General features: G+C 31.9%; 1 protein-coding gene across 2 annotated transcripts in view; it reads left to right on the top strand.

Annotated features, from left to right (window-relative positions):
* LOC111508683 (dymeclin) overlaps positions 1 to 25093 on the top strand; it is a 31737-nt gene that overhangs the window by 5753 nt on the left and 891 nt on the right. Inside the window, exons 4-7 of one of the 2 annotated variants that reach the window (XM_023164271.2) lie at positions 7790 to 7987; positions 9196 to 9377; positions 12113 to 12238; positions 16996 to 17619. In XM_023164271.2, coding sequence (XP_023020039.2) covers positions 7790 to 7987; positions 9196 to 9377; positions 12113 to 12238; positions 16996 to 17619 — 1130 coding nt within the window. The remainder of the gene's footprint in view (positions 1 to 7789; positions 7988 to 9195; positions 9378 to 12112; positions 12239 to 16995; positions 17620 to 25093) is intronic. The other variant, XM_074186055.1, reaches the window with a different exon arrangement.

The raw sequence follows: 25093 nt of genomic DNA, 5'->3' as shown, positions 1-25093 counted from the left end.
GTGTGATTATTACTACCTATGTTTTTATTAATAAGCTGCCAGATTGTTTTTTGTTTATTGTTCGAATCGTTCAGTTTTTTTATCGTCTTTTTTCTCTTCATTTTAATAAGTAATTGTTCGTATTTATATTTTTTTGATTTAAATTCTGATTTGATTTTCTCACTGTTGTTAAAAAGTTTCAATTGATCGTTCAATTTCTGAATTTCATTTTTTGCAGCAATTACTTCTGGATATGAATAAATGCTAGGGTCACGCTTAGAATTCATTCTGACTTTCATGGGAGGAAATGATACTTCCATATAGTAGGTCAGGGTATTATAGTGAACTTCAATCATCTCGTTTATCTCATGTTGTTTAAATAGTTCAATCCAATTTTTTGTTGATAATTTATCAAAGAATAATGTTTTGTTTGCAACATTTTTATCCAAAATTATTTTATATTTTTGTAGAATCTCTCGTTCTGTGTTAATACTTATAATTTGAGAATAATGGTCAGATAGATGAAAGTCAGAATCTTTTGCTGCCTCTACATCAAAATTTGTGAGCATATTGTGGATGCATGATTTTGAATTACCATAAATTTTAGTGTAGCCCAAAATTCGTTTGGATAAGCCAAAAGATGAGAATATTTCTATCATATCTTCACTGTGTTTAGAATCTGTAGCGAAATCAATATTGAAGTCACCACCGATGACTAGATTGAAAGTTCTAAATTTTTCTGATTATATTAGAAGCATGGTAGAGATATTATCCTTGAAAATATTTATATCTCCACATGAAGAGCGATAGATAGATACGACAATGCATCTTTGTTTTAATAGCTTAATGCAGCAAATTTCAATGTGCTTTTCCATGTTATATTTATTCAAAGCATCAATTATTTCGAACAAAATATCAATTCTAATCAAAATACACACCCTTTCGTGAATGTATGTGTGATTGAAAAGGAACTAGCTAATATATAATTTTCCATTTTATAAAAAAGTGTTTCATCACTACTCAGCCAGTGCTCACTTAGTAGTACAATACCAAAATGATGTTGCAGTACAATTACTTCAAGTGAGTTCAGCTTATTTCTGAGACATTGTATATTAACATGCATTATCTCAAGTCGAGTTTCCGTTTTCCTAATTCTAAAAAAGTTGTATGGGGATTCGTTACTTTAAGAAGAAACTCCATTAATATTCACTAAATTAAGTGAATAATGGATTTAAAAATGAAATTAACATTGGTTTGTATGCCAAGTGACTGGGCATTGCAGAATAATTTGAATGGTTTAATTTTGTAGATAATATAATTAAAATCATATGAATATTGAATAACTTATTAGTCGGTGGCAGTTACCAACAAATTTTTGTTTGAAATGTCACTAGTATACAACTTTAAAATAGGGAAATGTTACCAGAAAATATTGTTGAGTCAAGTTTTTTATAGAAAAAATGTTGATTATCAAACTGGAAAGTGAGAAAGAATGTGAAATAAAATGTGAAGGTGATGAGGTGAATAAAAGCTTGTGTTTTTTAATAGGTTGTATTGTGCAAAAAGAAGGCTGAAAATTTGCCATTTCAATAATAATAATAAATTTATTAATTCCAAGAAACATTACATGTTTATAGTAGGGGTAATGTAACATCCAACTTGAAAATAAAATGATAATAACCCAACAAATAAAAAAAAAACAAAAAAATGAATAAATATGATGTATATCTGATGAAGAATGTTTAAATAAAATTTTCAAGAAATGCCCTTCAAGAGGGAAACTTATTTGCGCATTAATTATCACAATGCATACACTTCAAACCTACTATCTCTAGAAGATCGTTGCTTGGGGATATCGACTGAAATGGGCTTGAATATGAATGATTGTATCACAAGGGATCCTGTTTTCTTTAGCATTGAATTTCATATCACCAACTATTGTTGCAACAGTCCATTGTGATGAATCTTTCATAATTTCAACAAAAATGGAATCTATTCTTTATGTTGGCACTTTTAAATATTCACCACGCAATAATGCTGATTTTATAAAAATGCCATTTTCTGTTTTGTAATTTTTCTGTTCACTTCACTGTTCTATTCACAAAACCATATCTTTATTTTGTAGATATAATTTATTCATACATGATTTATATCACTAGAGTACTCATTGTAAATAATGATACTGTTAATAAATAATTTAATATAATAATAATTTATTAAACCACTGTGGTATAATATATACATGTTGTATTGTAGCTTTGCTAGTACATAACATACATATGGTACGTCAATTAAATCAAACCATTTACCCTTAGTACATAGTTGAAATGAAGTATAAAAAAATATTTGTGAACCTATAAAAACAATATGTATTAAAAACACAAAAGAATAAAAATATAAAAATACTTACAAAAGCAATTGTCAGTAAGATATATCTTATAATAATAAAATTAATAGTAATTTATTTTCGTCAATGGGTGCAATATGTACATATGTACATATGACTGGTTGATTAAAAACAAAAAGCATACTATAACATTAATAAATAACATTTATGACATTCACATTAGACTTATTCAGAAAATAATTACATTAAATTATCGTTTAGGTATTCCTGGCGACTATAGTAACAATTTTCAATGAGTAAGGATTTAACAAGGTTATAGAACACATTTTCGGATTTCAGAGTTTTAATCGAAGTTGGCAGTTTATTATACAGGATGATCCCATTATATAGGGGTGATTTCTGGAATTTAGCTGTCCTGTGGAGGGGTATTGAGAGGATCCATTAGTTGTGAGAGTTGTAAGATTTTTTCTAATAAAAACTACACATTTAAAAATATACAGTGCTGGGACAGAGAGCAATTTCATTCTTATGAACGCTGGTTTACAACTTTCACGATATTCCATGTCAAAAATTAGTCTCAGAATACGTTTCTGCCCTATAAACACCATGTTGAAATCCGAACCGCACCCCCAAGACATGATGTTCAAGGAAATATGTGAAAAAGCCATTGCATAATAGATGCTAATCAGACTTTTCTGATCTACACAGTTTTTCATTCGCTTTATTGCAAAAAATGCCTTATTGAGTTTCTTGCAGACACCATCAATATGAGAGTTCCAATTCAAGGCTTCATCCACAATTGTTCCTAAAAATTTTACTTCTTGTGACATACCTATTTCATCAATAGAGAACACTGCATCTTGAGTAATATGATTTCTGTTATAAAATTTCATTGTCACTGATTTTGAGGTATTCAAAACTAGTCGGTTGCGTTCACACCAAGAAGTGAATTCATCGATAATGTTACTAATTTTGGTTACCACGTCGTCCATAGCATGTCCAGTGACTGTAACAGTGGTATCATCTGCAAACATCGTTATGTGGCAGTCCCTGACATATTCAGGCAAATCATTGATAAATATAATTAATAATAATGGTCCTAAAACTGATCCCTGAGGAACGCCCAGTTTAACAGCATGCTCATCTGATACGGTGCCTCCATATTTGACTGACATACAGCGCCCCTCCATATAGGAGCCTAATCATCTCAATACATTGTTTGGAAGACCAAGTCCAATCAACTTATTAGACAGAAAATTCCATGACACAGAGTCGAATGCCTTTGACAAGTCAAAGAATACACTTATAACAAAGTTACCAGCGTCCAAGTTGGAATAAATGTTGCTGAGAAAGTGGTAAGAGGCTGTTTCTATGGAACGATTTTTCCTGAAACCATGCTGGTTGTTACATAATATGTTGTTGCTTTCTACATACTCCCTTATTCTGGAGGCTACAATTTTCTCATACAATTTTGAGAGCGAGCATAGTAGAGAGATCTGTCTATAGTTATCAATCTCAGCACGATTTCCTTTTTTAAATAGGAGAATTACCAAAGCCTTCTTAAATTTCTTTGGAAAATACCCTTGTATGAAAGACTGGTTCATCAAATAGGTAAGTGGATCAATTATAGCACTGATTATATCTTTAACTGTAATTATTGATATTTCATCAATACCTGTCGACGTCTTATTTTTCATTGATCTGAGAGCGTCATATATTTCAGATTCTAATATTGGGCTGTTATCAAAGGGGTGTTGGATACTGACATTCGTCCTACTGGTGCAGGGTAGGGTTAAATTATGTCCAAAGTTGGTGGCTATGATAGATGTAACAGTGTGTGCAATTCAGATGTATTTTGCGCATTTCCAACTGAGTTTGAATTATAGTTTAAAGTAATGCCCCCTTCCCCAGCATCAAAATGCATTGATTTCCCTAGTTCACTATTTATTATTTTCCATGTCTCCTTCGTTTTGTTGGCTGCATTCCCATTTTTTTTAGAAAAATAGTTAATTTTATTCTGTTTGATTGTTCTTTTATGTTCTCTCAATCTTATTTTATATGTAAGCATGCTTTGGGCATCAATTTCTTCATAACTGGTGATCAGATAGAACATTTCTCTTAAGCATTTTCCTTCTTGAACAATATCATTAGTTATCCATGAGTTTTTAGGCTTCTTAACTTTACTTTGTTTTATTGGGCAAGATACATCAAAACACCAGAACAGAGACTCTAGGGAAAAGGTAAAGCTTTTTTGCACAGACATATATGAAAAATACCATTCAGTCTAGTTCGAAATTAATTTATATTATTTGGATTAACTATTCGCTTCATTATTGATTTACTAGGGTTGCATGCATTTACTCCCTTAGAAATATCTGTCTTGATAATGACAATATGCGATATATGATCAGCAATGTTTGGTTGGATAAGCTCACAATCATAGTTAGCATCATGTAATGTAATGACCATATAGTCAATAAATGTTTTATTTGTCTGACCATTAATGTTAGCAAATATCCCTGTTAGGTCGAACATATTATTCTTTAATTGAAATGAAACAAAAAGGTCTGTCAGTAATTTAGTATTGGTTGCATTCGTTAGGCAATCAATGTTGAAGTCCCCACAAAGAATAATGTTATGAGATTTTTTCTATGCAATTTTCAGTGTCGGCAACAAACAATCAAAAAACAAATGTACATCACTATTTGGAGGTCGATAAGCAGTTATGATAACAATTTTTACACTATTGACCTTACAGTAGATACCGCATATTTCTATTTGGCACTCAATGGATAGTTGTTTTATTGCGACAATTTCCCTGAATTCAATGTCTTGTTCTGCTAAAGTACAAGCTCCACCGCGAATATAATTACTTCTACAAAAAGATGCTGCAATTATATAATCATTGAAATATATATTATTAAAACAATCATGACTGATAAAATGTTTAGGTAAGCATGCTATGTCAATATTGTGAGTTTTTACAAAACATTCTACCGAGTTCAAATTATTCAAAAATCCCTGAACAAGAACGTGGCATATTTTAGTATGAAATAGATATTTTGTACTACTAGTCTTAATGTCTATAAAGCTTTTGTGGACAAATTTATTAAATTCTGGAGTTGAATATTTCTCTTACATGGTATTAGGATACGTCTATTGATTTTTTTAGTACAGAAGGAAAATTTTTTGAGTATTTATCGCCAATGACCAGTATGGTTTTTGCAGCTGGAGTAGATGCTTCTTTGCAAGTGATAATACACTCTTGTCCCTGAATTGTTTTTGGAAGCACTTCTGCTTTGTCATCGCCAGCTGATGCAGTAATAAATAGTAGTAGAGCATTTAGTAATTACTTTGCTTTCATCAGCTGTTTGTTCAGCGGAGTTATCACCAATATAAATGTCAAAAAATCAAAAACTCAAAATCAAAACTCTTATTAAGATTTGTCTTCTTACCATGTATTTTTTTACCATGTATTTACCTTTTATCATTACTCTTTTCTCTAGCTTTAGTTTTGCTCTTTGTTTTGTTGATTTTACATGATTCTTTTTTTGCTTCTATTTGGTTATTAATTTCGTGTTCGAAATTTTCAGATTTCTTCATATCTCTGTTTGAATCACCCTGTATGTTTGTGTCTCCCAATGTAACATTGGCTGCTCTAGACTGTCAATACATAAATCGTCTTTTTTTGTCACATGGAATTCCTTTGTTGTTTTATCCATCTCAAGGTCGTGGTCATGGCATGTCGAAGTTCCTATGTTTTGTTGGTTTCTGTCAGTTTGCGTTTCAACAGTTTTTGTTTCAATCACACTGTTTGTTAGTTTTTGTTTCAAAGATATGACTTCGATCTTCAATTCACTGATGAGTTTTTGTTGTTTGTTTATTTGGTGTATTTAATGAATATTCGTTTTCCTGATTCCCACTATTTTTGGAAAATGTTTAATTAGACTTACGAAACTTCATCTGCTGATAAAAAAATCTGATTTAAAAACTTGATGTTCATATCTATTTTCTTCATCTTCTCAAAAATAGAAAAATTGACTATTTCTGGAACTCTTTCGGTAATGAAATTTATAAAATGACGACCTTCTTTCACGTAACTCTTTGATTTTTTTCCAAACAAAACGTCTAATTTTCTAAAAATCATATATCTTTCCTAGTAAACTACATCATAATTAGAACTCAATGATATTTTTGCAAGGAATTTTTTTGTTGGTTCTGTTTGCAGTGATATGAAATTAAACATATAAAATGTATATGGCTATTGAAAAGATACGGAATGCTACTTTTTTTTTTGTTATTTTAAATAGGACTTCCACAATTGATTTATTGTGTGCGTTACATGCGCTGAAGTGACCTTGAAAAAGTTCCTGTTACAAATAATTTAACTATTGTGTATGTTTCATGTAATTTCATATAATATAGAACTCATATAATGTGTCAACTAATGTTGGATTTACAATTTCGTAAAAATGAAACACTATTCAATTTTACAACTTTGTCGAAATATTGTCAACAGCAGTAAGAAAAGTTCCTTGTAAAAATTTCCTGCAGGCTAAAAATACCTTTGTATGCAGTTGATAAGGGAAATGTAATTTTGGGAAAATTATACATTTCATATAAATTTGGCAAGTGAATCAATGTTAACAGAAATTGATTGTGAATGTTTTCAACATTTGAATCTCAATTTTTTCAAATGTTTATCCATGCGATAAATTTGTTACTTCAGATTTGTGAACAGCAGACAAAAATACTTAACTAATCATAAGAAATTGAAAATTTAGCATGAGGCTGTTTACGAAATTAACCAAAAATTCATAAAACTACTAGCGAGTCTCCCCAGCTCCGCACGGGTGCAATGCTAATACTAAATATACATATAAATGCTTGCGATCGCTGCTAATCATAAAGTGCTATAGGGCGAAGCACGGCATTCGTCGCGCTATTTATAGGCACGCGCCGTGAAACTATTCATTTAAGTTACATTCTTAAAAGGGCCATATTTATCTATATTAAATATACAATGTATTTAAGGTAGTTAATTGGATAAGGTTTAATGCTGTATTGTTTAATACCGCTTTGTAAATAAGCCATTATTTCTCGAGGATTGAAAATGGTTATTGTGGGTTATCCCTAAGAAATAGACATAATATGTCATCGCGGACTTTCTTGTAGTTTTTTTTTTACAATACTGTGGTATACTTTTTGATCTGTCTTGTAGTGTTCAGCCAGCGTTTGCAATGTAAGCGCAAAAAATGTGTTTATTTACAACATAACATTAAAAACCTCTGAAACTATACTACTATATTATGCATTTTATATAAATATAAACCATCCTCTTGAATCACAATATCTAATAAAAAATCCGCATCTTAGTTCTAAGCATACATAGATACAGACAGCGAGAAGCGACTTTGTTTTATACTATGTAGTGATATGATGCTATAAGAATAATTTTTTCAGGTTTGGCTTCAGATTTGTGGTCTTTGCTGACTTTCAGTAAAAAATCAACTGAGGAAGTGGTTTCTCCCGAATTGAATGATTTCCAGCAAGCCCCTCTAGCTAGTCAAAGTTTATTGCTACTTCTTGTATTAGTGCATCATTGGACAACAACTTCAAATCCATACAGGAACAGTTTGTTTTCCTGTTTAGATAGTCAAGGTATAAAAAACAATACTCAAATAAAATCCAATACAAATACTGCTCCCTCAAATCAGAAATTCAATATTCTTCTCTATTACATAATCTGAATAAATTTTATTGTAATCGAACAACTTTGCTTTGATAGTTTTTAATTAAAAATATTCACCAACTTTTTGGTATTTTTTGTCAGGAAAGATGTAGAATAGGATGGAGTAGCCGATTTGGGTGAAATTTTCAGGGAAGCTTCAGAACCCTCTAAAATGGGTAAAACATCAATATCAAAATAGTTTTTTCTGAAAAAACGTATTTTAGGGGTTAGAAAGTGACAACAAAAGTACTATACAAAATGTAATCATTAAGGAATTCATTTGTATAGATGAAGAAAGAAAAAGGAAGAAAAAAAAGAATAAGTTTTTTTTGTTCCAAAAATATTAATTATTTGATTTGTGTTGTAAGGATGGAAAGTGTTATTTTATAGGTGAGTCGTGTGGAATTACCTGACGTTGATATAATATCCTTCCTGTGCTTTTTGTGAATAAGGCACATTCTCTCTAGGCTAAAGAGAAGCTAATTGTGAAATGCCATGGGACAAAAAAGTGGTTTTTGGGAATTCCAAACTTTTGCCTAGCAAAGATATCTCAAAGCCCTTTTCTGGATAATAAGTACAGATTTGAATAGAGGTGAGGTGTATCACTACCAATGATCTTCTGATAGTTGGTATATACAAATCTTTGCGATAGTACAGCAGATCTCAGATTTTTAGTTTCACTATGAACCGCACTAATCACTGGTTGAATGTATTCCACGAAATCCAAATTTCAGCAGCTTACAAGAAACCACAGACACCAAAGTGTTCAAAAAGAACATTATTGCGAGTTTAGGTTTATAGCCCAACATAACATAAATATATTCCTTTATGCGAATAAAGGATATTTATGTTATGTTAGGTATATATTTATGTTTATGTGAATAAATAAATTTACTTTTGTATTTTTATAACTAACAAAAATCTAATTTTTGACACTGTCACCTCATGAAACATGAACGTAAACAAATTTTGTTTGATCATTTATCATTTTACTCCAATATTCTTGACCTGTGTTAATCCAATCAAGTTGCCATTATCAAAAAATGGTCTGAACTGTTTGGGGAGCTGTGTTTTTTTGTGAGAAGTAGCATTTCTTATTTTAATGAAGGGAGGAATTCAATTTCACGTTTTCTTGCAGATACCAATCCAGTACCTCCTACCAAAGCATCATCTTTGTTCAAAATAGATTTCAACTTATTGTTCCTGACGTTATGTGAGAAAGCGACAGGAGACGCTGCAACTTTGCTTTTGTATTTGTTGCTGCATCGAAACCAATCATTTAAATCATTCCTACTGAGAAGAGCAGACTTAGATCAATTGGTAAGTGACCCTGGTGTAATGTTGTTAATACACAGAAATTAAAAGGGCTGATCCTAGAGTGTCAGCCACTCGCTGGCAGAAACCTAATGTGCCGCCCTTTTAGGAATTTTTCATATTTTGACTGATACTTTCAACGTTGATATTATAAAGCCATCAACCCATATAAGAGTTGAGAGTAAAACATTATAAAAACCAACTAATACACTTCACTGTGAGATTTTCACTATGAAATGTTTAAAATCATGGCATGTGTTTCTCTATATAATAGCATCGGGAGAATAATTCAAATCAATTTCATTGTTTATTAGATATTGGGAATTAATTAATTTCCATACTTTTCAGCAGGCTTTTTGTATTTTTGTGAAGCAACCAACTTTACTGCCTTCAAAATTATAAATTGAACTTTATTACGACTTACTTTTTTTGTTATTATTCATATCAACGGTCAAAAATTAATTCATATATTATTTACGATCATTCTCCTTAGTGCCATTATTGCTGAGTTTGTACTTTAGGAATGTGCTATTTCCACATGAATAGATCTTATGAATAAGCTCGTGAATAAGACTCCATAACGTTTTTTGTTTCTTCTACTAACAGTAACAGTAATAAGACTCCATAACGTTTTTTGTTTCTTCTACTAACAGTAACACTCATTGGAGTGAAGTAGCCCATTCTAGTATATGTAAAAGGACTAACAAAACCACTCAATATGTATTTAGGTGAAGGAGACATTTCTAGAACGATGGGTTTCGCTCTTGCGATCTTACATTTTAGACATGTACTCCAACAACTTCTTACTGCTGATCGAACACGAACTATCCAATATTTTTGACATATTTCATTTAACACGTACTCTTAACCAACGTGTCCAGATATAAGTTGTTTTTTCTCTTGGCGCTTTTCTTCTTCACTATAACCTAATTTTCTTTGATCTTCAATTAACATTTTTTTTGGCTTGCACCACAGATTCCATGTCTTTTTTTTGTAGAACTGCAACTAGTCTTCAATGCTACATGTCAAACTGCATTCATAGAATGACTTTTAATTTTGTTAAATTACATTCATAGAATAACTTTTAATTTGTTGACTGCTTGTTTTTCTAGACTCTGTTACTTGACTTTCTCTGTGATTTATCGTGTCCCGTTCCCTTTATTTTCTTCAGTTCAGTTTATACTCGAAGGACCGAAGGTTGTATTTTCATAATGTAACCAGCTTTTCTGAGTAAAAAACTGTTTTCAGAATTATAAATCGAATAAATTGGAAGGGATATATTTTAAGGAGAGATTAATTTTTGTGAAAGAAAGGTTTTGGCTTTCTACTTCTTCATCTTCATACAAAAATCTTCCAAACCTTCCAAAGAAAAGAAGAAAGTAATTCATTTCAAAATAAACTTTACAAAGATGTGTAGATCATGCAAAGAAGTAACTTTCAGACACAAACAGGTAGAAAAAGCCCTCTAGAAACAACTACTTTTATATGAACGTTGAATTAAACAAAAAATACGTTTTCCTTTTAAGTCTGTACTCCAAACATTCTTTATAGAATTGAATCAGATATCATTCACAGGATCGCTACACAATATAGTAAATGAAGATGAAGAAAAATGCTCTCTAAACTCGTGTTTCGCTAACCAAGTTACCATCATCAGGAGATGGTTAAGACTGGTGAGGGAAAATGTTTTCAATAGATTCATGTTCCATTGTAAGAAGATATGTAGCATACATTGAGTTTAAATAAGAGATAAGATTATTAATGACATTTCATAATATGTACAAACAATAATAATCAAACTTCTGAATAGACTAAACCCTGGAAAAGTAAAATGTGTTTCAAGGTAAATCATAAAAACATCCTCCTACTAAGGTGGCCCAAATAAGTTTACATTCTGTGATTTGTCTTCTCGACTTTTAGAATTTGTCAAATTTTCTTTGTGGCACCAATATTAACTTGAGCATGCATATTGAAAATAATGAAGACAAGAGTTAGGTGTCAAAAAGATCTGGGATTTATAAATTGCGTGAAGAGCATGTCCGATGTTTTATAAAGATTGAACTGGAACAATATTTGAAACACACATAAAAACAGTTCTGGAAACAGTTTCCAGAATGAATTCAGCGTTTGCTACTCATCTACTTAGAGATACATGAGTTCAACCATGAACTCAAAACTCTTCATTTTTTCAGAAAGTATGGAAATTAAGATATTAAAAAATTTCCAAAACTCAATGAATGATTGAATCGATTTGCTTAATTCATTCTTACCAAGTAATCATTCTTAATTCCCCTAGAAGAATTACTATGTAATAATCATTGACCAGTGAAAACTGAATATGTTCTATCTTTTCAGTAGTTAAATTTAGCCCTTTTTCAAGTTCAAAAACAAGGGCTAGATAGTAGCAAATGTTTTGAAGTATAAAATGTTTTTAAATTATAAGTCATTTATCATTTATGCTTGAAAAAACTATTGCTATAGCGAAACACATTTTTTATTAACCTTACACAGTGAAAACTTCACGGCAAACTGAGTTAGTTGATTTTGATAAGGAATTTCATCACTTATCAGCAATTCCATTCAATTTTCAAAATAATAATAAAATACCAGTTTTTCAATTATTTAAAATTCAGCTCATTTATATGCAGTCTGCGGCCACTGCTTGTTTGGCTGTCCAGGAGCGAAGCATTTACTGCACACTTGGTAGGATCAGCTATGGATATTGAATAAATTCATTTCAGATTGTACCAATCCTGAAGACCCTGTATAATGCTCCAAATAGCAATTCCCATCATATATACATGTCTCTGATCATATTGCTCATAATGAGTGAAGATGACAGCTTTAATACTAATATCCATGATTTGGTGAGTTGAAAATTTAGATTTAGGCAAATGTGAGTATTGTGAGAATTTATAATAAGAATAGCTTTATTTTACTGGGAATCTGAATATACAATTCAGTAATGTCAAATCATTTTTTCAATGTACTAAAAGGGGTAGACATGACTAGACTATTGGATACAAATAAATAAAAAATATATGTAAACAGAGTCAGTTTTTCATAAACTTGATGAGATTTTATTTGAATGAATACAAAGTTGCACTTTACTTGACATTTGAAGGTAGGCCATTTATTGAACTAGACCGTTTTGAAACAAGAAATTGATAGTTTTCCTATAGTTGCCATGCGTTACATGAAGATTAGATTATCAAATGTGTTGTCAATGTTTCGTTATTCCACCAGTGATCTTAAAAACATGCATCAGTTTAGTTTATATGTTGATAATGTACGTATTCACAAAGCAGTGCAGTCATCAATGTTTCAATTTCCGATCAGACAAATAACCGTGGCATCATTTTTACAATCTGGGAAATTTTCTGACAATTTTCTTCTTCTATTCATGATCACTATTGACACCAGGGAACGCTTCAAATAACGAACATTTAAATAGAAATGGAAAAGCCAGGAATCGCACGGTGAAAAGTAATACCTCGGTAATTCTTAGCTCGCGTCAGTATGGAATTTTGAGGGTTGTTGTTCGTAGGGGTGCGACAGCTGGTTAACGGAAAAACAGATATTTATTGCCCTAATAAATTGCCCTAAGCAATTGCTAAGCCAGTATTGAGACATTTCCTAAACGTTTAATTATGATTGAACTATAAATTCGTGATTCAGACAGAAACATTCAGAAAATCTATACAAGAAAAGAAAACAATAACTTGTCACCACTTGAAACTTCATTTTAAAGTATAGAACTAGTATCGACTTTCTGCAGTTATTGAAATTTGCTTGCAGCAAAAATACTTTTAATTTGAAAAATTACAAAATTCAGAAACTAACAGACCAATGAAAAATAACAACTATCTTCCTTTTTATTTTAAAGGCGAAGACAAACTGATGTCCAAAAGTGATGATCACAAATAGGTCATATTAGACTCAATAAATTGTCTTGCACATTTGCAATATTCAAAGATTAATCTATTTATAAGTTTGGTAATTAATATTGCATGTGAAATTTTATTCGACTTATTGAACAAAAATAAGTTTTATGGAATAAATGAAGAATTTTTTATTGAATTTTCTTGGAATTTTCACCTTTCATGGTCTGAATAATAAACATTGTAGAATCAATTCAAACAAATATGAGAGAATTGTAATAACGCCTCTTCATTCAGGTACTAATATTAAAATTCTTTCAACTAATAAATGTAATGTCATAGTGATAATGGATACCATCAGTTATGAAAATAAAAAATTTCGCTTAATTTTGAATACAACGTACCAAACAAAAAATATAACAAAAAAACATTTACAAAAACTAAAAGATGATCTGACAAAATCATTTGAACAGAAAACTTGCGGAACATTGAACACGAAAATATCCTAACCAAAACGGAACTCACTCAAATGTTTTTTTTATATATGTTTTATATATGAATTTCACCTTCCACAATTTGAAAAATAAATGATGGAGAATTTTATATGAGTGTAGAAAGAGCAAATTTTTTACTTCACACAAATTACTCCGTAAATCCAAAGTATTTTTTACAAAGAAAAATGTTTTATTAACCAGTACAAGTATTAATAATTATTATAATTGTTTTCATTGTCAGGACGGAGTCAAATACATAAAAAAAAACACAAAAAAAACGAACAAAGAGACCAACCAACAACCTGACAATAATTTTGCTCATCAAAAAAAATCTAAACAGAAATTTATCTTAACGTTTCAGAAGCTAAAGTCCGTATTCATCTTCAGGATTGCAATTAAACTTGCACTCCCGACAGATGCCGATAAAAACTCATCAACAATGACTTTTGTGCAATGAGAATAATCATCAACAACATCTATTGGAGGAGCGTCATAATCATTAGAATCTGGAAAACATTTAACGTATTCAAAAAACACTTTATTGTGAGATTTTCACCAAACAATTTTACAAAAACGCAACACGTGTTTCGCCACGCCCGAAGAAGCTATTGTATGGCGAAACACATGTTGCGTTTTTACGAAATTGTTGAATAAAAATCTCGCAATAAAGTATTTTTTGAATACGTTAGTTATAGATATCCATCAAGTATCGGCCAATTCCATCTTATATGGAAAACATTTATTCTGAATAAGAAGCAAATTATTTTTTGTAACTGTAGCAGGTACTATGTTATAAAATTGCTTTTTCTTGACTTCCAATGCGAAAACATTAACCGATATACAGTGCATTCCATTTAAAACGCGCCACCCTGAATAACTTTTGGTACAATGATTTTCAGGAAAAATAAAAAAAAACAATAGTATACAGGGGGACACATTTTGACATATTCTTATTTGATGTTACTTTCCCTATCGCACCCCCAGAGCATGTCACCAATGTTTTTTAAATGGATCACCCTATATTATTTTGCATTATCAGATGCTCCATGATGAGCAGAATTCAACAAAGTATAAAACATATGGTCTGAAACTTATGGTTCGGGAGCTACAAATTATTTGAGTTGAAAACGAGCTACCCTGAATAACTTTTGAAGCAATGATTTGCAGGAAAAATAAAAAACAAGTCAACAATTATACAGGAGGCCACATTTTGAAATATTCGTTCTGGAGACAAATATGGAAGAAAAAATTTTCTACAGTAAATGTTCAAAAACGTTTCCACCAACTTCGTACAATGAGCTTCCATTGCCGCCCTCACATGGTTGAGAATCTCGGGAGTTATTTCTTTGCAATGCCTCATGATATTCTCTCTTAAATCTTCTAATGTTGTTGATTCTATCTCATACACTTTAGACTTCAAATTACCCCATAAAAATAAATCTACAGGAGTGAGATCCGGAGACCTTGGTGGCCACATTGTAGGGCCTCTTCTCCAATCCAGCAACCAGGAAAATGATCATCCAAAAATTGTCGCACTGGAGCTGCACCATCCTGTTCAAAAACTATTTCATTTTTCAATAAATTTATATCCTCTATTGCACGGTATTATTCGATTCTCCAACATATCCAAATATTTATCACTAGTCAAAGTATCATCGATAAAAAAGGTCCTATAATATAGTCACCTAAAATTCCTTCCCAAACTTTCAGTTTTTGAGGTCGATGGGTATGACAGTATAAATGAGGATTCGTAATAGTCCAATATCCACAATTTTGTCGATTCACCTCTCCATTCAAACTAAACGTATATGCATCCGAAAAACAAATTTTATGCAAGAAATTCTGATGCATGTTGATCCGTTCAGTGAGACTTTCACAAAACTTGATACGTCTATCGAAATCATCTTTGTTCAATACATGAACTAGTCTAATGAAATTTGTAGTTATGAGGGATCCTAAAAACATTTGTACGACTGATTCCTGATTCTCGAGATAACTTAGTTAGATATTTGGAATTTTCCAATAGTCCAACGTGCAGTACAAACTGCAGTACAAATAGCTTCATCGTTGACAACTCGTGAAAGGTTAAGCTTTTTAATGTTAACAGATCCAGTTTCCATAAATTTGTTCAATAGTTCCGAAACATATTTGTGTTGTATATTTCTTCCTGGATGATTATCATTGAATATACGGGCAGCAGCTCTAGCACTATTTCCATTCTGGTAGTACAAACTCACTATTTCAATCCGTTCTCGAAGCGTATGAACCATTGCTTCCCAAGAACTCACAAAAACAGAAACACCAATTGTAATTTCACCTGGTTAGGTAATCATTATTGTAGAATGAGACAAATACAAAATGAAGAAAATATCGAATTCAAACTGAACTAGGCAAAATAAGACTTTTGAAGTATACTTCACAAAGACACCTATGAAACCTAGGTAACAGATTGTACAGAAGTTCATTCAGGGTGGCTTGTTTTCAACTCGGATAATTTTTATCTTCCAAACTATGAGCTTCAGACCATAATGTATTCTACTTTGTTGAAATCTGTTCATCATGGAACATCTGATAATGCAACACAATTGATCCATTAAAAAAATGGTGACATGCTCTGGTGGTGCGATAGGGAAAGTTAGATCAAATATGAATATGTCAAAATGTGTCCCCCTGTATACTATTGTTGAGGTGTTTTTTATTTTTCCTAAAAGTCATTGTTCCAAAAGTTATTCAGGATGCTCGTTTTCAAATAATTTGTAGCTCCCGAACTATTAGCCTCAGACCATATGTTTTATACTTTGTTGAAATCTGCTCATCATGGAGCATCTGATAATGTGAAACAATATAGGGTAATCCATTAAAAAAAAATTGGTGACATGCTCTGGGGCTGCGATAGGGGAAGTAACATCGAATGTGAATATATCAAAATGTGTCCTCCTGTATACTATGGTTGACGTGTTTTTTATTTTTCCTGCAAATCATTGTACCAAAAGTTAATTCAGGCTGGCTCGTTTTAAATGGAATGCACTGTATTACATTTGGTTTGATTTCATATAGAAATTTTGACAGTTGGATTTCTTTCATTGCTTGCTCATGAAAAGCTGTAATAAATTCTCAAACAAATCTGATACGGGATATTGTTAAGTATTGTAAGGCATTTTCTTAGACATAGCTTGTATATTCAAGTGGCTGACCTTTGACTATCCATAGTGAGCCCCGATTTAACAATAAAACTGTTCTCTTTTCAAGAAACTTAAAACCGTCGACTGGTACACGGAGAGAGCTTTGACAGAAATTTCCTTGGGAGGCCTGCTTATACTAGTCATCCTACGAACAGTTCAATACAACATGCTCAAAATGCGAGACAAGTACCTACATACAAACTGCCTAGCCGCCCTGGCTAACATGTCATCACAGTTCCGCAACCTGCACCCGTACGTTAGCCAACGGCTGATATCTCTGTTAGAAACCCTAGCCAAAAAATACCACAGACTTATCGAGCTTGCAAAGACTGAAAAAGAACGCGAAGACTCTGAAGTCGTCGTATCTGTGAAGGACTCTGCTGACGTCGAACAGGACCTTACGGTGCTAGAGGAGGTCTTGCGGATGGTATTGGAGATTCTCAACTCGTGCTTATCGACGCAGCTGGCCAACAATCCTAACCTCATTTACACGTTTCTGTATAACAGGCACACATTCGAGTTGTTCAAGAACGATGTCGTGTTCCAGGACATTATACATAACTTGGATATTATCATTAAGTATTTTTCTGAATTGCTGCATGAGAAGTCCAGAGAGCACGAAGTCGATGCCCATCAGGTGCTGTTGGTAATTCAGCAAGGTGCTAGGAACTGGCCAAAGGAGAAATTAACGGTAAGGACAATTGGAGAATTATTATTTCTCTCAGATCTATGTGCATGGATTGAACAATTGATTTAGGCACGTTAATTCTCTTAATTGTTTGAACTCTGAAATTAATATGCCTAGACAGATGTGTAATAATCGAGTGGGTAGCTATAATGTAAATTCCTCCCTGCATAGTAATTTCCAGCTACAATCCCATGTTCGGTTTTCGACCCATCTATATACCAGATGTTTCTGCCAAATTAACATTTATCATTCACCCTTCATGGTTTATGACTTTAACCATGAGTTTGTATAACTTGTGGTCTGAAATGTTTTATGTTAATTTCTGCACTTATACCATAATATATATATATATATATATATATATATATATAATCGAGAAAGGTTAATGCAGTCAAGCTGTTGGAAAATAATTCCATGAAAATCAAAAGATAAATAGATTAGTACTTTTTAATCATTCCCATATTAAATTGAAATCAATATGGGAATGATCAAAAAGTACTAATCTATTTATATATATATATATATATATATATATATATATATATATATATATATATATATATATATATATATATATATACAGTGTCACCGATAAAGTCCGCATCAAATGGGAAACTTTTTTATTTATCGTTTTATGTGAAATTTGATTTTGGCAGTAGATTTTGCTTAAGAAATGATGTCAAATGGCGTCTACAAAATAGGTCAAGTGATTTCCTTAACCTGTCAAAATTGACATTTAAAAAAAGAAACATCGAAAAATGAATTATTCTTCAAAATATCCAAAAATATCAAAGGATAAAAACATTTTCTTTTGTAATTTTATACCCACACACCAAGTTTCAAACCCATAATAAGTATTTTATATTTTCACTATTTTTCCGCATTCCTGCTTTTTCTACTTATCAAAATTTAAGCACACCTGTACTAAATCATTTATTTTAACTAAACTCGTCACCGAATTTCTTTTTTTGTAATATAATAATATTTTAAGAGCCTCTTTGATGTTAAAAACAAATTTTGAAAAATAAAAGTTATCAAACTTGATGCAAAGTTCATCTAGTTTCAACGGGGCTTTCCAAACTATACAGTACTTGAGTTTTTTAATGAGCAAATGGCCTCACAATATGAATTAGAACAAAACGGAACATTAGGAAACAATATCTTAGAGTGTTTATTGTTTTTTTAACAAAAAATACAGTGGAATTTAATCTTAATCAAAAGGAACTGAAAATAAACATGTACCTATACCTAATAGCAAAAAAACACGAAAAAAAAACTCACGACATTAAATACACTACATTTCTGTATGTCTTCCATCGCGTTCTATGCAGATAATTGTCCTTCTTGATACATCTTTTATTGAGTTGCTGATACTCACAGGGTTTATGTTTAAAATAGAGTTTCTAATAACAGTTTCTAGGTGATTCACGTCACGAAAAGGTCTTTGTTAATAAACGATTTGTTTTAAGTAACCCCACAAGAAAAAATCTAGTGGGGTTAAATCTGGCGACCTAGGCGGCCATATTTGCTCCATATTTCGCCCAATAACTTTGCCCCTAAACATTTCTAATAGTTTCTCTTTGACTTGTCTTGAACTATGAATAGGAGCCCCGTCACATTGATACCACAGACTGTGTCTTATTTCAACCAGCATATTGTCCACTATATCACTGATCTCAGTATTTAGAAATTGCAAATAATCCTGAGAAGTTAAATTGTGTCTAAAAAAAAATGGTCCCATTACCTGATTATTTGAAACACCGCACCACACATTTGTTTTAAATGAATATTGGTCCCGACATTCTATCACAAAATGAGGATTTTCCTGAGCCCACCACCTACAATTCTGGGAACTGACTACGCCGTTCGATGTGAAGGTAGCTTCGTCGGTCCATAGGATTTTGTAAGGAAATTTTCTGTTTAATTCTACTTCTCCTTGGTACCAGAAAGAAAATCTAGTCGAACATCGAAATCTCTTTCCTTTGCTTTCTCTTTTAACGCCAGTTCTATCTACAATATTGGTAATACTTGATTTTCCCTGTTCGATAACATCCAGGCAGACAGCCAACTGAACCTCATCATTATTGCGTGATGGATTATGACGTTTTTTAAAAGTATTTTCAACTCTACCAGTCAGTTAAAATTTTTTTAAAATCCTACTTACAGTGGATTGCTGTACATGTCTACCAGGATGTCTTGCGTTAAAAATATCAGCCACTTGTCGATGCAATGTGTTTTCACCACAAATTAGCACAATTTCAATTTTTTCTTGTAAAGATAACATATTATTTTAATTTTCATACATTACATTGAACTAACGGGCATTAATTTATTCAGTGACAGTGATGTTTTCTAAAACACATTATGTAGTTTCATATTTTTTCACAGCCTACCCAGTTTTTTTAAATTAGTGTTGTTAGTGGAGTAGGTAAATGTAAATACTATGAGTTTTTTTCTTTTATTGAATGGCCTTCAAGAATCACGAAATGATGTTTCCTAATGTTCCGTTTTGTTCTAATTCATATTGTGAGGCCATTTGCTCATTAAAAAACTCAAGTACTGTATAGTTTGGAAAGCCCCGTTGAAACTAGATGAACTTTGCATCAAGTTTGACAACTTTTATTTTTCAAAATTTGTTTTTAACATCAAAGAGTCTCTTAAAATATTATTATATTACAAAAAAAGAAATTCGGTGAAGAGTTTAGTTAAAATAAATGATTTAGTACAGGTGTGCTTAAATTTTGATAAGTAGAAAAAGCAGGAGTGCGGAAAAAAAGTGAAAATATAAAATACTTATTATGGGTTTGAAACTTGGTGTGTGGATATAAAATTACAAAAGAAAATGTTTTTATCCTATGATATTTTTGGATATTTTGAAGAATAATGTCATTTTTCGATGTTTCTTTTTTTAAATGTCAATTTTGACAGGTTAAGGAAATTACGTGACCTATTTTGTAGACGCCATTTGACATCATTTCTTAAGCAAAATCTACTGCCAAAATCAAATTTCACATAAAACGATAAATAAAAAAGTTTCCCATTTGATGCGGACTTTATCGGTGACACTGTATATATATATATATATATATATATATATATATAATCAGTGATATGATCAGTGATATGATTTTATTAATAGGCCCATCAGAGGGGTAGATTTTTCTGAAAATAAAAATTTTACATATCCTTTGAACCGTTGTCAGCCCCATGCTGTTGGTCAGCCCACAGTTATACAAATCCCTCTATGAAGAGCATCTTGGTCAGCCCGACAATGCTGCCACATCGAAGGGCTGACCAGGAACGCGATCTATTTCAGTGTATCATTGGATTTCATCGTGAGGGTATCAAGTGTTTTTAAAATCCTGACAAATCTAGTTTTTCAGAGGTAAACTATGTGTTAGTTTACCGGAAAAAAATATATTAGGAAAATAAAAAGATGCCGTTACTATTGACTATTTATGTTTCATATAGTTTCTGTATTATGAATGATTGATTTCTTGTTTATTTTGTGGTAATTCATGATCACTTCAATGAAATTAATGAAATGTCTTACACGGACATCATCATACATAAATCCTCTACACACTCTTACCAGCATAAAGTTGCTGCATTCAATAATATTCTTCATAGACTATTGAATATTCCACTGTCTGAGAATAATTTCCAGAGAGAGCTAAGTTTGATCAGACAAATCAAACAAAAACTACAAAAGCAAGCCATGGACCACATCTACCCAAATTCAAGATGCGATAACGTCAGTTTTAAGACATTGTCATTTTTGGCTAAACCAACCAATAATATTTATTTGAAGAAAGACTGCGTAAACTTAGCTCACAGAACGAATTATAGTCCGAATAATAGTGTAAGTGCATTTATTAAAAACAATAAAGACAAAACTTCGGTATCGGATAGATCAGGAGTATATCAGCTGACTTGTGGCTCTTGCCCAAAACTGTATATTGGCCAAACAGGGAGATTATTTTCCAAAGAATTAAAAGCATAGATGTAATTTTGTGAATAGAAAGACCAATTCCACATTTGCAAACCACCTTTTAGCAGAAGTACATGAGTTCAGTCATGAATACGACATGTTACATTTAGAAGAGAAGAGTTTGAAATTCAATTTTCTAGAATGTCAAGCAATCAATAGATTCAAGAATTCGGGTAATTAACTAAATGATCAATTAGAATTGAATAACCCTCACTGAATATTTTTCAAATGTGGGGACTGGGACATAAGCTCAGGTAATTTAATTCATTAAAAACTCAGGTACTTGAAATGTAGGTACTTTAAATTTTAAAATTAAGTATATCAAGCATTAAATTTGTAAAATATAGTAGATAAAGATACGCCCGAAAAAGCCATTGTATGGCGAAACACGTGTCGCGTTTTTGTAAAACTGTTTAGTGAAACATTTTTGGCTGTGAGTTTTAGAAAGTATTTTGAAGTGTTTGTGAGAAACTTTCCAAAAATCCAACAGATATAATTCAACGGTAATACGCGACAAAAGTTGTTTTCTGTTAGAAACTTGACAATAGAAATAACTGTTGTATACGTTTTTGTGAGAGATTGTATCAATTAATCTAAAAGGTCGTTCACTTATACTTCAAGGTCCTTCTTCACAGTAAATTAGAAATCAACCCTGAAAAATCATCGTTGAATTCCTGATAAAATCACCTATCTAATAGATGGCATATATGGGGTTATTTTGTTTGATATTTTGAAGGGGAGTGTGTAGGCATCTTAGCGATACCTTATAATATTTCACAAAAATTAAGTGTTTCGGGAAATTTACATTACTGTCTTATTTATGGAGATATTAAACGTGGCTCCTTTCAAAAAAATTTCCCTATATAAACATTTTTGCAATCAATTATTTATATTTTGAGCTGTTTTGGAATCATCCGTATCTCTGAGTATAGGTTGGAAATGAGTCAAATCACTTTTCAGTATCGTCCTTTCATTTTTTATTTTCATTCATTCATTTTTGGATTAATTTTTAACCCATTTGATATCTTGATAGAGTTTTTCAACACACTGATCTCATTTCAGATCATCAGACACGCACAGTTTCAAAAACAATAAAACCTTCTCAAAAAGAAACTTGTTCTAAGGAACAAAACGAAATATAGTCAAAAAGTTTTTCGCTCTGAAAAAAAAAGAAGTGCTAGAATTGAATTGAGTTCTTGTTTGTATCTAAAATATAAGGGAAAGAAATATTCATCATTCAAATTTATGTATCTAAGATAGCGCAGAAGTTAAAATTGCTTCGACAAACTAAATGGAATAACGCACTGTTAGTTAGTATATTATTATTATCTTAAGTAAAACGGAAACAGTATATTTCCGTACTCGACACCGTTATCCGAAAAAGCTGATTTCGGGTAAGTAGTCGAATGTGGAAAAGTATGAGTTCAGATCAAGCATTTTTCTACAAGTGAAAATGTTACGAAGCTCTGAAAAAACTTGTAGATATAGGGTGATGCACGCACACGCACGCTTGTACAAAAAAACATACAAAACAGGAACTTTTTCAAAAAATTCTCCATCTCTATTATCGGATTTCTGCACCACGATAATCTAGTTAGAATATTATTCATCATGAAATGCAATTGCGGCGTTGCCCGATTGTGGGCTGACCAACATGCTATCCATTGAAAGTGTACGTATAAACCTGGGCTCACAAAGACACTATTCACATCAGGTGTATACAATTACACAGCCACGCCTCCTGGCGAAGTTTTGTGAAAGTAGGTGGTGTAATTGTCGGACCAACCGAAAATTTGCCAAACGTCATTTCACATGATAACATGTCCTAAAAACCCTATATACAGTGGGAAACGTTGGCGAGCCCGAAACCGGAACAACTGGCTTATTTTATCTTTGACCACCAAACTAAAGACGTATCATGAACTGTTGAGTATAGCCAATACATTATGTATGGTTTCAGCTTTCATGTTTTCCCATAAGTATGTTTGGCCAGCATGAGTGCTACCTTCACCTTTTTTTAACTTATTAAGCGTTGATTTCAGCTCAGTTTAGGTTATTACAACTCAACTTTATTAATAAGTATTCACTGTTTGGCTAACGAAGTTTTCTCTTCCTATTATATTTGATACCAAACAAACTAATTGATGAAGTAAGCATAATTGTGTGACCAGATATTATTATGTAAGATTATGCCACATTTACTTTTTTAGAGAAAACTTTTGGCCTGGTTTTACTAGCACTAAATTCCACTCTGTTTTTGATATAGAAAGCTAAAATTTCTTGGTGGGCTTGTCAAGATTTAAAATTTCTTCCGGCTGGTGAATATATCCAGCCGATGTTTGAGCATCTGCATTGGAAGATAAAACTAGTGTTAACCTTGGTATACCCCGGGGCTCGGTCCTAAGATCACTACTGTTTCTGGTATAGATGTAAATAACCTACTGCAAAATATAGTATATTGCCACGATATTACTATAATTACATCAATACAAAGTAATGAAAATTGTATTCATAACATAATATACAGAATGATAATATTAAACGTGTTTCTATAAACATTTTTTATGAATGAACTAAAAAATCCTTAATTAGGTAATCATGTATTAAGGTATTGAGTTGATGAAACAAGATAAAAGAATTCAACGCTTTTTGAAACAACTAAATATTTTTTTTTCAGTTGTATCTACTAGTATAATAAAGAAGAAAGTAATACAAATCATGAAATTATGAAACAACAAAAATTAATTGTCGCTTCGGGCGACTTCATTGATCCCATTTGCTTTTTCAGCTGCAGAAAAACCCGAAAAAACCTGCAGCACTACATCATCTGAAGATCTTGATTTGCCAATGCCCTCTCTTTCGTAAAACAAAATGTAGGGTGTCTCCAGAGGGTCCAATAAATTCAAGACATCGACAGAACACTTAGTGATACGACTATCGTCAAACTTAAAACAGTCTGTTTTGTCGTTGACCAAGTATTATTTTGAAAATCATTAGCCAATGAATTCATTTTTTGTATCAACCAAATTTTCAAAATAACCTGTTTGTCATATATTAATCCAACGTTGGGTGCCGCGTTTGCTCACGTTATACTAAAAACGTGTTCGAATGAACATTTACAAAGCTCTGTTGGCGCAGTAAATCGAGTTTTGACGCCTATTAATCACTGTAGATGAAACTTGGATTTACCATCATACACCCAAAACAAAAATATAGTTCAAACAGTGGACTGCAAAGGGAAAACCGGCATTTTTTTATCCATTTTTTGTTTGTATAAAAATCTGTGTCGATGATATCCCATTAGAAGTGATCTTGAACACTCTTTCCAGCTAAAATTCTAAGAGACCTATCTAGACTCTTTGAACTGAATGAGAATTTGTACTCTAAAGAAGAATAATACAGCTTACATACAATATAAGCTATGGGGACAGTTGCCTACCTATTTTCATACAATATAAAATTCATACAGAACCTTCTTTTTTTATT

This window comes from Leptinotarsa decemlineata, unplaced genomic scaffold (assembly GCF_025532065.1).
Source record: "Leptinotarsa decemlineata unplaced genomic scaffold, Ldec_3_MD MMD2_tig00078422_RagTag_RagTag, whole genome shotgun sequence".
Taxonomy (NCBI): domain Eukaryota; kingdom Metazoa; phylum Arthropoda; class Insecta; order Coleoptera; family Chrysomelidae; genus Leptinotarsa; species Leptinotarsa decemlineata.
This window is presented reverse-complemented; position numbering and strand designations above follow the sequence as displayed.